The sequence below is a fragment of the Phyllosticta citribraziliensis genome (assembly GCF_038025025.1).
Source record: "Phyllosticta citribraziliensis strain CPC 17464 chromosome Unknown J3D65scaffold_11, whole genome shotgun sequence".
NCBI lineage: Eukaryota > Fungi > Ascomycota > Dothideomycetes > Botryosphaeriales > Phyllostictaceae > Phyllosticta > Phyllosticta citribraziliensis.
In genome coordinates, this window is record NW_027117348.1 from 1,467,070 (window position 1) to 1,480,654 (window position 13,585).

At 57.4% G+C, this 13,585-nt stretch overlaps 6 protein-coding genes across 6 annotated transcripts; 1 reads left to right on the plus strand and 5 right to left on the minus strand.

Annotated features, from left to right (window-relative positions):
* Positions 1-460: 460 nt before the first annotated feature.
* J3D65DRAFT_636827 (uncharacterized protein) lies at positions 461-1,189 on the minus strand. The gene has a single exon (XM_066801437.1). The coding sequence runs from the start codon at positions 1,099-1,101 to the stop codon at positions 766-768; it is 336 nt and encodes a 111-aa protein (XP_066652102.1). The 5' UTR covers positions 1,102-1,189; the 3' UTR covers positions 461-765.
* Positions 1,190-2,585: 1,396 nt separating this feature from the next.
* Positions 2,586-3,638, minus strand: J3D65DRAFT_647801 (RGS domain-containing protein; the record flags this gene model as incomplete). Its single annotated transcript, XM_066802356.1, has 1 exon — positions 2,586-3,638. One exon carries the CDS (start codon positions 3,636-3,638, stop codon positions 2,586-2,588), a length of 1,053 nt encoding a protein of 350 aa, XP_066652103.1.
* An 837-nt stretch (positions 3,639-4,475) lies between these two features.
* J3D65DRAFT_106229 (uncharacterized protein) lies at positions 4,476-5,325 on the plus strand. The gene has a single exon (XM_066793685.1). The coding sequence runs from the start codon at positions 4,715-4,717 to the stop codon at positions 5,273-5,275; it is 561 nt and encodes a 186-aa protein (XP_066652104.1). The 5' UTR covers positions 4,476-4,714; the 3' UTR covers positions 5,276-5,325.
* On the minus strand, positions 5,326-6,384 carry J3D65DRAFT_105909 (uncharacterized protein). Its single transcript, XM_066793682.1, has one exon. It carries the CDS (start codon positions 6,285-6,287, stop codon positions 5,376-5,378), a length of 912 nt encoding a protein of 303 aa, XP_066652105.1. The 5' UTR covers positions 6,288-6,384; the 3' UTR covers positions 5,326-5,375.
* Positions 6,385-8,792: 2,408 nt separating this feature from the next.
* On the minus strand, positions 8,793-12,144 carry J3D65DRAFT_106372 (vitamin B6 photo-protection and homoeostasis-domain-containing protein). Its single transcript, XM_066793686.1, has 6 exons — positions 11,737-12,144; positions 11,423-11,514; positions 11,293-11,305; positions 11,135-11,198; positions 10,690-11,030; positions 8,793-9,252 (listed from the first exon to the last, which is right to left on the minus strand). The coding sequence occupies exons 1-6, from the start codon at positions 11,842-11,844 to the stop codon at positions 9,043-9,045; spliced, it is 828 nt and encodes a 275-aa protein (XP_066652106.1). The 5' UTR covers positions 11,845-12,144; the 3' UTR covers positions 8,793-9,042.
* Positions 12,145-12,210: 66 nt separating this feature from the next.
* J3D65DRAFT_636841 (acetolactate synthase small subunit mitochondrial precursor) lies at positions 12,211-13,475 on the minus strand. The gene is made up of 2 exons (XM_066801438.1): positions 12,462-13,475; positions 12,211-12,413 (listed from the first exon to the last, which is right to left on the minus strand). Exons 1-2 carry the CDS (start codon positions 13,369-13,371, stop codon positions 12,313-12,315), a joined length of 1,011 nt encoding a protein of 336 aa, XP_066652107.1. The 5' UTR covers positions 13,372-13,475; the 3' UTR covers positions 12,211-12,312.
* Between the last annotated feature and the right edge of the window lie 110 nt (positions 13,476-13,585).

The following is a 13,585-nucleotide window of genomic DNA, read 5'->3' on the forward strand; positions in this document are numbered from 1 at the left end:
GGTCGTGGTGGTGATGCGGCGGCGGTGGCGGTGGCTGCTTGCTTGGTTGCTGTCTGTCTGTCTGTCTGTCTGCTGTCGTGCCACCACCACCACCACCACCTCTACCACCAACATCACCATCACCGGCGGCAGGAGAAGCAGCGCACCAGAATCTCTCGCCATCTCCCGTTTTCCTTTTCCTCTTCCTCTCTGAAAGTGTGGTGGGATGGAGTGCGTCGGCCGGTCATGTCAGGTCGGCACAGTACGGCAGATCTTTTTCTTATTTCCCCCCTCATCATCATCATCATCATCACCACCATCATCTTTTTCACTATATCCACCAGATAGTTTTTTCTCCTTTTTCTCTTTTTCTCTTTTTCTTTTTTGGTTGGCTGTTGGCATGAATTGAATGAGAGAATGGAGTGGATTGATTGAAGTGGATTCAGTGAGTTGGAGTGACTGGTTGGAACTGAAGGCCACCAGTGAAAGGAGTCGAGTCGAATAGAGTAGAGTAGAGGAGAAGGAAGTAATAGCATGGCATATACCACCACCCATCTTGTACTGCATCGTCATTCAAATGACATACATATAGTGTGCTTGCTGTTCTTCAACAAATTCTCAGTAAACAACACTCGACTACAAAACCTATCGCACGCTGTCACTCTCTCTCTCGCAGGCCGCGCGCACACGTTGCCTCCCTACGTTCGACGTTCAACTTTGCGGTTATGGCCTAATGCGGCTTAGCTCAGCTCAGCTCAGCTTCGTCGCCTACCGTACCATTTTCCTCTATCGACTGCTCTTCCTCTCTTCCTCGCTTGCTCTTCCTCTCTTCCTCGCTTTCTCTTTCACTCGCTTACAATAACAACACAATAACAGCAGAAAGAAAGACAGAAACAAAGACAGATAAAGACAAAAACCACCACGTCCCTGCCCAGCCAGCCAGCCAGCCGGCCAGCCGGCCAGCCGGCCAAGCAGCCAATACGCCAAGGACGCAAGGACAAAGCACACGCAAGGCTCGACAAAACGACAAGACACGCGGGAGGCAACACGAGCCGAGAGGGCTGAAGAGGGCTGATGAAGGCTGCGTGTGCCTGCCAGGGTCAGCCCAGTCAAGCAAGGCATCAAAGGCAAGGCGCGAGGGCTGGTGAAAGAACGGTCGGTCGGTCGCTTGAAAGGACCTGACGATTGAACGAGAGAGCGTTTGCGTTTGCGTTGCGTTGCGTGGTATGGTAAAGAGGGAGAAAGCACATGGTCACCTCGTCTCAAACCGATACATACCAGCGCAAACAGATTCACAAGTCGGACCTTCCAACCACAAGGACCAATGGCGCCAGTCTACGTGTCTGCCTGCCCATCTGTTTGGCCGTGCTCTCGAGCTGCTGCGTGCTCACCACATGCCCAGTGCTTTCTCCCTCAGTGCTCTCTCGCCGCTCAGTGCGTCCGGTGCGGTACGTGCGTGCGTGCGCTGCGTCGTTTCATATACACAGTTGCTCGAGTGGTCTGTGTGCGTATATACTGTATGTACTCGATTCGATTCCTTTTGTTGTAGGTGTGTCTACTGCTACTACTTCAGCTACAGCTAGCTACTACCACCACGTATGTGTGTATGGCGTTTTTCTTGAGTAGAGAGGTAGGTAAGGGAGGGGAGATATGTAGGGGGTCGTGGTAGTAGTAGTCGTCGTACCCTGAGGCAGCGTAGAGTAGAGTAGTAGAGTAGTAGTGTAGTAGAGTAGAGGTAGGTCATGGTCCATCGTGTCTTTCTTATCCGTAGCCGGTCGTGCAATCCAACATCCCAATCCAACATCCCATCCAATCCAACAACAACAACGACAGAATCGAAAGGAAAGAAAACTTCTTTCTTCCCACGTCATCCCACATAGTCAAAACCCGTCCCCAAAACGAAAGAGAGAAGAAAAGAAAAAAAGAAGTGGTGTCGTATCTCCCTTGCCTTTCCTTTGAAAAACCGTCAACGCCCCAGCCCCGCCCATCCCACGCCGCCTGTCCATCAACAACAACAACAACCACAGACAGACAGACAGCAACGACATTATCAACGCCGGTGTAAATGCTAAGAATATGCCAGCCTCCCCTGCTTTCGTGCTTGCTTGCTTGCTTGCCCTGTTTAATGCCCGGTCCCGGAAGAATGTGTGAGGAAAAAGAAGAAACGAAACAAAAAGATGGCCGCCTCCAGGAGCGGAAGAAGGAAAAAGTTGTACGGTGCACCCGGCCGGCTTGGAACGGTGAACGGACCTGGGGCCGGGGCAGGCGTCTGGCCTGGTGCGAATGCAGCGCTCCATCTGAGACGGGATCGAGATGGGAGTCTCAGGCCCCCGAGAGAGCGCGGTGCTAGACTTCGCGGACCTGGAAAGGCCGCGAAATGTCCATGGCGCTGCCGCCTTCGTCATCCGACGACGCCGAGCGGTCCTTTGACGAGTGGCCAAACTGGATGGAGAGTCTCCTGCCGGCCAACTGGCGGAAGGAAAAGCCTATCGGAGCAATTGTGAGTCCGGGATGATTCCTGGCGAGAGGAGAGACTAGTAGGTAGATGGGGCCGGATGGTGGTGTCCAGTAGGGGAGAAGTCCTTTGTTGGCAAGAAAATCGTGTTTCAAAACATACCTCCCTCCATTTGTTGCTGATCGGCGTGATCCTGTCTCATGTGGCCGCTGCTTCGCTTTTTCCAGCCCAATCTGCTGCTCATGCGCTTCCAACTGCTGCTTTCTCGGCTGTTGCCAGGGCTCGGAGTGCTGCCTGCCGTGGGACATCCATAGTCGCTCATGGGAGGCGTTGTCGGGGGCGTCATTGGGTCGCCCGTGGCGCTGGGACTGCTAGCCGTCGAGTCGTCCGTCAGGCCCTCGCGGTCCGAGGGCGAGGCAACCGTCGAGGAGGCGGCCGAATGCGGGTGGCGAAAGTGCGAAGCGCTGGCGAAACGGGCGTGGGCGGCGGCGCCAAAGTTGCGCGTAACATTGGAGAAGCTGCTCGTCAGCGACGAGGGCGCCGAAGCGCGGTGGGTGTGCGGGCCTGCTGACGAGGGATGTTGTTGTTGTTGTTGCTGTGCGACGACGTCGCGACGCAGGGCGCGCTCGTCGTAGGATCGGGTGTAGGAGTGAGACAGGTTCTCGTCGCTGGTGTTGTAGGAGGAGGAATCAGCAGCACTTTGCGGGGACAGACTGTTGAGGAAGGGAACCAAGACCGACTCCTCCATGAGCTCGTAGATTTTGCGGACGGCGGTGTCCAGGGTCGAGGGATGCGGGGGGATGCAAGGATGCGACTTTTCCAGAAGGCCGTCTCGTACGTCTGACGGGAGATTGACTTCGCGGGGGCCGTTTGGTGCAATGTAAGCGTCGAGCAGGCGCTGCCACAGCATGCGCACAAAGTTGCATTCGTCGGACTCGGGGCAGACGGCGGCTTCGGGGTTGGCGCCCACCATCTTGTCGTAGTGCTTCTTGTAGCGCGAGGCGTCCATGGTGAATTCGAGGGTTTCGAGGCAGTGGTTTTGCGAGAGGTAGGCCATGAAGGCGGACAGGGTCCAGGGCGGCGAGCCCGTGTTGGCGAGGATCTCGGAGAGGTTTGGTCGTCTGACGCAGTAGGGGCCTTGAGCATAACCCTTGGGGATGGTGACAGTCAGGGGCCGGGCGGGGACATACTCCGAGGACGACATTTTGGAGGGGGTCGTTGTGGTGGTGGTGGTGGTGGATGTGGAGGCGGTGGTCGTGTCGTGGTCGTCGAGCAGCGAGGCGGGACGCGACGATGCAGCAGACGACGAGGAGGTCTTGAGACGGAGGGCGGGAGGTTGGTTCCTGCGGGAGTGCATCCCAATCCAGGTGGAGCTTATGGGGTCGGAAAAGTGTGGAGACGGTCGGGGCTGGAGAGGGGAAGGTGTGTAGGTGAGGTTGGGTCGCGCGAGACGAGAGGGAAAGGAGGCGGTCGTGTTTTGGATGAGGGGAAACGAGGAATGGCTTTGGATTTCAGGAAGGATGGTGGTGGGTAAGCGGGTGAGCCAAGGACAGGACCGGACAGGCAGGACAGGACAGGACAGGACAGGTTTGGTGTGGTCTGGTCGCGTTAGGCGTCGGCGGTGCGCTGGTTCTAGGCCGAAGAGGGCCGTCGCAACAGCAGCGCCTGAAACGGGAGGTAGCGTATGGAAGCCGGAGTCAAGGATGTGGAGCGATGGGCTGGGCGGCGAGCGAGTCGTTGGATTATTTATTCTGAGCCCGAGACATTTGGCAGCGACAGCCGCAACCAGATGGTTGGGATGAGGTGGTTTTTTCTGCACACGGGAGCAACCAAGACAAAGAGCTAAAGTGACGGCATTGCGCGGCGCTCGCACACTAATGGGCCGCCACGGCGCCGTCGAAGCCCGATCGAACGCGCGTAGAAGCTTTGTTGGACCAGCCATGGATGGATGGTGTTTTGATTCGGTCGGTCGGTCGGCCGGCCAAAAGCAGCGGGACAGGACAGGACAGGACAGGGCAGACAGCACAGACAAGACACGGCAGTCCTGGCTCTAGGTACCTTAGCTTAGGTACAGTGGCAGTGGCAGTGAGTGAGGCCTGAGAGACGGAGACGGCAGCCGGCGCCAAGGCCATGAGTCAGCGTCAGTGATTGCCCGGGACCCCTGCATTCTTCTAGCCGCCTTCTAGCGCCTTTCCAGAAGTTTGCCACTTGCAGCCTGCCCTGAGCTGCCTCCGCTCTCCCTCCTCTTGTCCTCCCTCAGGTCAGGTCCCTCCCTTCGTCATGGCCACGGTCACGGCCCTGTATTTCGACGGTCTGTCTTGTCTCTCCCTGGCTCTTGTTTTTCTCGCTCTCGCTTTTTCCCCCCCTCTCTCTCGTGTGATTCTGCCACCCCGATTGCCGAACACATCACCTTCTCTCTCCCCAGCTTCACTCACTGCCCAGCCACAACAACCACGACGACGAAAGAAAAATCCAAACCGGTCCGTTGCCCACTTCAGCCTGATGGCCACCTTTTTCCCTTCTCTTCCTCCCCTCCTTCCCCTTCCTTCCAGCCACCAGGAAAAAAAGGGCCTGTCTAGCTCCACCACAGTAGTCCATGCCTCACAACCCATGTCAACCGAGCAACGCCCATTTCTTCTTCTGTCGCTGCGTTTACGTTTGAGGCGTTCCAGCGCAAAAAAACGCCCCCTCCACCCCCCCAAGCATCCATGCTTCCCGGACACGTATCCCAATCTAGGGATTTTCTGGAGGGCGCGCCTTGGCGATTTTCTTTCTCACGCTAGTTCCCTACATGCCCTACCCGCCAACAGAAACAAACCAATAAACACACAGACTGTCTAGGGATCCCCCGTCTTGCTCGCCATTCGCCCGTACGACGACCACCACCACCACCACCGTACCGTATACCACCTGCATGTCGTGTGGGTGCGCCAAGTGAGCGTTACTCTCGCTTGTTGCCACCACCACCACCGCGGCCAGCGTTTTTGCCAACGGCCTGCAGCCGGCTGCCGGATCTGGTCTCGAGAGCCGCGATGCTCAAGTCCCACCCGGCCGCCTCGAGCCGTTGGCGAGCCAAGCCGCGCCGCCGCGGCAAAGCACCTCCTCCAACACCACCACCAACATCAACTCCCCTTCCTTCTCCCTCGCTCTCATCAAACATGTCGCGTGCACGCTCCAGCGTCAGCTGCAGCTCGGCCTCGCAGGCCGCAAACTCGTCCGCTGCTCCGTCCTCACCATCTGCACTGGCCCCTCCGCGTCCTCCAGACGAGAGAATCTCCTGCGATGCTCCCTTTTGACCACCCGCTGGCCCTTCCCTCTTCCCGTGTTGTTGTTGTTTTTGCTGTTGTTGATGCCTGCCGGCATACCGCCCGGCCATCATGAGCGCCTGCGCCCACGCCTGCACCTGCGCCACGGGCCCGGCGTCCTGCTTGAGCACGATGAGCGCCGTCCGCGTCTTCGCGTCGAACCACAGCACGTAGGCCTCTTGCTCGAAGATGCGGAGCAGCCGCGCCAGCGACGGGGCGGCAGCGGCGGCGGCGGCGTGACGGGCTTGCTTCTCGCCGCCGCCGGAGCGCCCCAGCACGCGTGCGCCGCTGCCGGCTATTCCAGCGCCAGACGAGGACGCGGACGGCAGCACAGCAATCACCTCGCCCAGCGCAACGCCCAGCCTGCCCCACCCAAGCACCTCGCGGCGCGCCCCCCTCAACACGCCGTCGCGCAGCTCAAAGACGCGCTCGTAGCGCTGCGCCACGTCGAGCGGCGACAGCACCTTGTCGGCCTCGAGCAGGTGGGCCAGGACGACGTTGGCGCGCTGCCGGTTCAGCGAGCGCATCGCGACGGAGCGCACCGCCATGTAGTTTGTCCACAGGTGGATGGCGAGCAGCACGATGATGAGGAGGAGGGCGAGCGACTTGGAGGTCACGGCGCTGACGACCACGCTGCCGGCCTGTGGGGAGGGGTTTGTTAGTTTGTTGTTGTTGTGCTATTAGAGGGGGATTGATGGTGAGGTGAGTGAAAGTAGACGCGACAACAATGAAGTAGAGAACGAAAACACGACGGAAGAAAAGAAACAAAAAAAAACCCCATGTGTCCACCATCCTCATCCTCATCCTCTTTCCTCACCACCACCTACTCCAACCCCCAACAACCACCCTCCTCACCCTTCCACCCACTCCCAAAGCAACAGAGCAAGAGCAAGAGCAAGGATCCCGCCATCGGGCCCCGGCGCGCGGCAAGCAGACAAACAACCAAAAAGCCAACCCAACACAAGCTCTCGCCCGTATATGTGCGGCAGTTGAACCCTGCTCCCTCCCCAAGTCTGCTCTTCCCCTGCAGCCAGCCAGGCAGCGGGGCGGCATTTGCTCATGTCATGCTTTGGTGATGCATACACCCACACGCATACAGTGCACATGCCTTGCAAGCGAACAAGCGTGCATGCACGACAGTTCTGCCGCGCGCGCGCGCGCGCAGGCTGGCCTTCTGGAAGGTTGGCGTTGGCGTTGGCGCCAGCGTTGTTGATGCTTCTCTGTTACTGCGGGCTGCGGTGGGTTTCTTCTTTCTGGGTCGATGGGAGGTTGTGTGGTTGGTGCGGGTGAGAGACTGACTGACTGCTGCAGGCGTTGCTTTTGCTTCTGCTCTTGTTTTTGCGTCGTGTTTACTTCTGCTGCTGCTGCTGCTGCTGCTGCTGCTGCTGCTGCTGCCGGCGGAAGGTAGGTTCTTCGATCATGCTTCTGCTTCTGCTTCTGCCGCGCCTTCTGGAAGGTTGGCTTGTTCCATGCCATGCCACGCCATGCCACGCCATGCAATGCGAGTTTTGCTTCGGGATTTTGTTTGGCGATCAGGGAGCATCTCTCTCCGAGCGCGAGACGGGACTTTCTTCCTCAGTCATCGCGGCATCTCGTCGCACGTTGACCGCGTTGCCTACAGCAGACTGGCTGGTTGGCTGGCCGGCTGCCTACGCAACTTGCACACAGCGACCTTTCACCAACCGCCGCACGACACTCTCCCTCTCTCTTCGAGTCGCCTGTCTCCCCACGAGAAGCAACATGTTCGTCACGCAAGCGAGCCAGCGCTCGAGTCGCGCGAGATGCTCGCTACGCTGCGCCGCGCTTGGCCAGCGTGCGGTAGGTAGGCTGTGCTGCCCTGCCATCCGCCTTCTCACAGGGACGCCGACGGTGCGCCGCCGGCTACCACCACCACCCCCTTGGTGAAAAGAAGTAGAAGTGGACAAGCAGGTACTCCTAGGCAGGTAGGTCGATGTCGTGGGCCTGACACGGCGCATCGTCGTCGTCGGCGCCGCAAGCCTGCCTGACGCCCTGTCCGCAGGCAGCCCACTCCACCCGCAGCCATCACCGCCGCCGTCCCTGACAGCCGGGACCGCCAGTAGCAACAACAGCAACCGACGATGATGGTGATGATGGCGTGGCGCAGCGCAGTATAGTCGGCCTAACTCGCGGCGTCCTTGGCTCGATGACGGCCTGGCTGCCTGATCTCGGGGAGGTCGGCTGGCGCCGGCTACCGCCTGTACCGACTGCGACGACACGACTGCGACGGCACAGCTGGTTGGCTGGAATACACGGGGAGGTAGGGTTGAGGCAGTCAGGGACATTCGCATAGCTGTGTTCTCCACAAAACCCACGGAGAGAGACCCTTCGTTTTTGCGTTTTGCCTGAATGGCCGACTCCTGTCGTGTCCATCTCTGCCCCCTTTCTGCTGCCCGTCCGCTCTGACCTGAGAGAATTTGTTCGTGTTGACGGCGCGACTCGCTGCTCGACCACGCACGCCATATTGTCGTTGTTGGTATCAGAGCGCTGTGGTGGACGCACGCATGCGCATGACTTGTGCAGGGGGTGCGGGTACAGCAAAAAATCTCATGGAGCCGACGCAGAGTCAGAGACCGCGGGAACTGGCTCGCAGCCGACGCGCTTCTGCAATGGGCGCCGCAACCCAATCAGCCAGCCATGCAGCGCGTCAAAAGACGTACGGACACGCTCGAGCAAGACGAACAGCGCGTATCGGGGCCAGGCTGACTAGCTGGCCGACCGTTTGCCTGCCAGAGCAGCCTCGACTCATCCATCATCGCATAGGCTTTGGCCGCCAGCCAGTGTAGTGCGCGCGAGCTTGTACAGCACTTTGAGCCTGAAGCTTGCCGCTTGATTGAACACTTCGTGTCGACAGACGGCGGGGCAAAAGAAGCGCCTAAGTAGGTACTTGGCGATAAACTTCTCGATTGCAACTCTCTCTCGCGTATCTCCATGTCCACAGAGACCGACTGACTGTCCGACCAACCGACCGACCGCCACATCAGGCTGATTTGATGAGGACGAGCATGAAGAAGGCGATTGAGACGGAAGCAAAGAGGCGCAAGGTAAATTGCGTGCGAGTCGAGACGCAGGTTGCGAGGTTGTTTGCGCGATGCGAGGCGTTGAGTTTGACTTTTTTCCTTGACGCCGCTCCGTACAGGGAGCTGGGCCGGATCATAGTGCGTCCGCATGTCCGCACGTAGGGAAACTTGCTGTCCGTGATGGGCGTGACATGTTTCGGACATTTGTTTCGAAGAATGTCCTTGTTGTTGTCCACGCTCTTGCAACCAGCCAGCAATATGGCTGTCAGGTGAAGCAAAGTCCGGGATCCAGAAGGAATGAAAGGCGACTAATGAAGGACGCGTGACTTTGCAAGGAAATGGAAGAAGTGACAACCATGGCGCCAAAGCAGGACAGAGAGAAAAGGAAGTACGTGTAAGAATGCCAAACGAAGTAAAAAAGTAGACTTACCAACATGCCCATGAGCGAAATCACCGTCTCTTGTGAAGAGTCTTTCTGTCTTCAAGTCAGCATCTAGTCCATTGCCAAACAACACCCAACCCAAAAGAGCTGCTGCGCTGCGCTGCGACACCATGAGTCAAGTCTCGACATCTCAGTGCAAACCAGCCATCCTCACACCTCAGGCCTCCCTCAAGCCATTCTGCCCTACCCAACGCGCTCACCGCCTTGCCCGTTGACAGCCCTACCGATCATTCCAAGCCATCTCCCCAGACCCCGTGAGCTTGAGCCTGCGAGGTCATGCGTTCGGACGGATAGCTCCGGAGACCGGAGCACGCACCCTTTTGTTGCTGCACGGCCGCGGCCGAGGCCGGCGGCGGATCCTCGCGGAAGCTTGTTGGCTCGTGGCCATGGCAAAGGCGAGAACCTTGAGCAAAGGGGAGGCGGGGATGAAAAGTGGGTGAGCTGTGCGGAGAAAGGGATGGGTAGGCGGGAAAATGATGAAAAAGCTCAAGGGAGCTGATGACATGAAAAGTGGAGCTGTTGAAGAAGCAAAAAGAAAACGAGAGAGACTGTAGATGGGACAGCGAGAGGAGGGCAACAGAAAGGGGTGTCAGGAGAGAATAGAGCAACACCACGGCCAGCCCAGGACCAGAAGTCGTGCTGACAACCCAAGGTCCCGGAACCACAGCACCAACCCTCCACCGCGCTTCCATCATCCAGTCACCCCACCTCATCCACAATCTCGTCAAGCTCCGCTCACCCCACAAACCACACCATCCCGACTGACTTCCACTTTGGTTCGCGTTCAGTCAGGTCAGGTTCTAGATTTGGGTTTCTGATCTTGAGCGGGCTCGGGAGTTTGACTTTGGTGGCAGGGGCTGCCCTGGTTTCCCTGACCCCGGCACATCCCAAGTGCCGCGTGAAACCAAAACACAAAACATCCGCTGCCGGCACATGCACGCCATGGCGGAGGCGGAGGTGGCGGAAGACCAGGCAGGGATGCGATGTCAGGTAGGGTAGAGGGAACCGGGTTGGATTCTGAATTCTGAGTGTGACCGAGTCGCGCAAGGTTGGCTTGCTTGCTGGCGGGACCTTGTGCACTTTTTTTTTTTTTTTTCCTGCGCTCAGCTTGGGCTGGTTGTATTTTTGGATTGGGTTGTGGGAGAGACTGTCTTGGCCAAGTACTCTTGTCTGTGTGCTAGCATGGCGTTTTCGTGTATGGGCAACAGCATGGCCGAACTGTGTGACGTGTGAAGTTTTGAGCCATGGCTGTTGCCAATGTCGTCAACCGGCACAAGAATGGTGCGCGGCGCTGACGGGCTGTGTACTCAGGCGGACGCCGTGACGTGTGTGGGGCTGAAGAGTTGACACCATGAAAGAAAGCGGTCATAAGGCTGAGGCGGAGTTCCACAAGGCGCAGCGCAGCGTAGCATCCGTCTTCGGCTTGCCGAAACACTTCGGCGTGAGACGTCTAGGAAATGTTGCACTTACCGCGTTCAGTTCTCCCAAATTGCCTTCCTTTGCAAAGTGTGCACTCAGGCTAGCTTTACTGCTGCCTGCGGCGACACCGCAAAGCGCTCTCAGAATACTGGCAAGGCTGAGCACGGTAGTGCGAGGAACTCCTGCTGGGACTCCAGGGGAAATCATGTCGAGAAGCATGCCGGTATCGTTGAAAAAGTCGGCGGCGAGTCGCCAGGACTTGCATTCGGGTTCAAGAGCAGTGCCTAGGCGAGCGGCAAAGAGAATCGTTGCTACGCGTCCAGCAGAGGATTGAATGACGGAGAGGAGAAGCGCCTTGGTGGGTGTGGCATTCACGTCACCAACGCCAACACCTAAGCGGAGACTGTCAGAACTCGAATGGGCGGGCCGTGTATGGTTGAGAGTAAGAAAGGCCAGGATGAAGATGCAATGGCCATTTTTGAAGGAGAATTCATACCTTCAAGGACAGCTCTTGACGATAGCATTCCAGCAATGGAACTCGAAAATGCCTGGAGAGAGTCCTGCGACGAAAGAATATGTTAGCTATTCCGCATGGCCGCGCACCGAGGCACATAGACCGTCGCTGTAGCATGGCGAAGACGAAGAGATACTTGCATAGATCTGGTAGCTAAAAATGGCACATTCAGTCAACAATCATCCTGACGGGTGTGGATGGATGATGTCTGTAACGGGAACATTGAAAGTCCCAATGATTGGTGGATTGGACTGTAAGAATGGCACATACGGTAGATAGTCCTCTGTCACACTCTGAGGATAACCAGCGGGAAGAAAGACATCCAGGATGACTTGAAAAATATTCTTGCGTTCTTCAGGGAGCTATACGAGATTGTTAGAGACATCTTCATGGCTTAAGGTATCGTTGCGTGAGCCGCATGTGACTTGGGCAGACGTGTCGAATTGACAAAGTTGTGGGAAGGAGGATTAATGTGTCGGATGTCCGATAAAAGAGAGATGGGTAGACAACCAAGACTCGAGAGAATCAACGTGATGGAAGTTTGCTGATGTGCTGAGGAGTACGGACGCGATGGGTACACTCACAATGACGTCTACGCGGTTGTTGTCGCCGCTCTCGACATACGTTGTAATGACGTTTCCGGCATCGTCGTATTCAATGATTTCGACCTTAGTCGACGAGTAAGAAGCCATCTTCAAGTCGTGTGTCGCATCTGCTCCCGGTGGTGGACTTTCAATGGTTGGATGGCGGAGGTGTCGAGTGCAAGTCGAAATTGGCTACGTAGCGGCTCTGACAAGAAACGGCAACGGCGGGCGCCACGTTTTATACCGCAGAGCCCCAACGAAAGATGCGCTTAACCAGCACAAAATTAACGAGGCTCAAGAAATCCTGGACTACTTGCAAAAACCAGAGTTTGATAGATTAATGGACCTGGTGTCGAAAACAAAACTCGTGGCCGCTCTTTGGAGCTCGCTTGCAAGGATGGACAGCGGTCGCGCTGATGCGTGCACGACGGCCTTTCAGCCCAAGCGCTGCGGTCATGGTGAAATCAATTGAAGCCGCCATGCTTCGAAGTCGGTCATTTCCTCGCTACTTGATAAAAGTACAAACGCTCAATCCTTCCCGGCTGTGAAACGAAATTTTGTAGAGCGAACTGACGTCTAACCCGGAGGCAGCAAGCTCTGGTCGACCACGTCTTCAATCTCCTTCTCCTGCACCTCATCAGGTCCCGCCAGTGGTGAGCGAGGCAGCGCCATCAATCCTAGTCTCTGTTAGCGCTTGGAACGGTTGAATCAGTCAATACACTCACCAGTCCTGGCAGATTCGAGAATGCCAAAGGGAGCAATCAGTTTCATAAACGAGTCAATCCTGGCAGGCTTGGCCGAAACCTCGACAATGCAGTTGCTGGTGCTAATGTCCAGAACCTTGCCACCAAACTGGTGAGCCAGGTGGGTAATGGCCTCCAAATGCTCGTGCTTGTGTCTCAAGGCCTGGCTAGCGGCGAGCTTGCTGGGGTGGAAGTCCTTCTTAAGTGAGTTCTGAGCAGCCTCTTCCACCGCCTGCTGCTTGGCCAGCTTCTCCGCCATGTTACTTTCGGCGCTCTCAGTGTCCTGAACGAAGCCAGGGGAGTCGACCATCTCCCGGTGGTGGTTCATGAGTTCCTCAAAGTATTCAGGACCCAGAATGGAGATCTTGGCGAGGAGCAGCTCACGCTGAACCAGAGGAGCCTGGGTGTAGTCGAGGACTGCCCAAACGGGGACGAGATCCTCGAGTTGGCGACGCGCTTGCTCGACGACGCCATCCTGACCTTGCAACACAATGGTCATGCGCGAGAGGTCAGGAACCTCGGTGTTGCAGACGACGAGACTATCAATGTTGAACCCGCGGGCGGCGAGAATGCCAGAGACGCGTGAGAGCACACCGGGCTCGTTCTGGACTAGACAGTTCAAAACATGGCGCTTGGGCGGGGCGCGCGACGGAATTGGCGTCTCGTAGAGGATGCTGCTGACGGCGGCAGGAGCCGACCAGGAGGGCGGAGAGTCGCTGGTAGGAAGAGGGTTGATGCGGCGGTGGAGGGCCTTGTATGCGAGAGCTTGGGTCGACGAGGACGAAGGTTGGTGCCGCGGACGGACGCACTGCGTGGTGAAGGCCGGACGAGCTGCTGGCTTTTCGAGCGCGGAGCGCAGGGGCAGAGCATTCAATGCTCGCCTGGAAGCCATGTTGGCGAATGGATTCCCCTCAAAGAATGGAAGAGGGCGCGTTTTGGAGAGTTGCGGGGAATTGTGGTGTTGAGGGAAGCAAGACCAGTCAGAAGCCAGTGATTGTCCAAAATCCGCCGAGCCCGACTTCGGCGCTGTCGGCGGCAGAACCGGAACCACAAAGGCGGTGAGGTGAGGTCGGCGCCGCGTCTTGAGCGCGAGCTGCCCGCTCGTC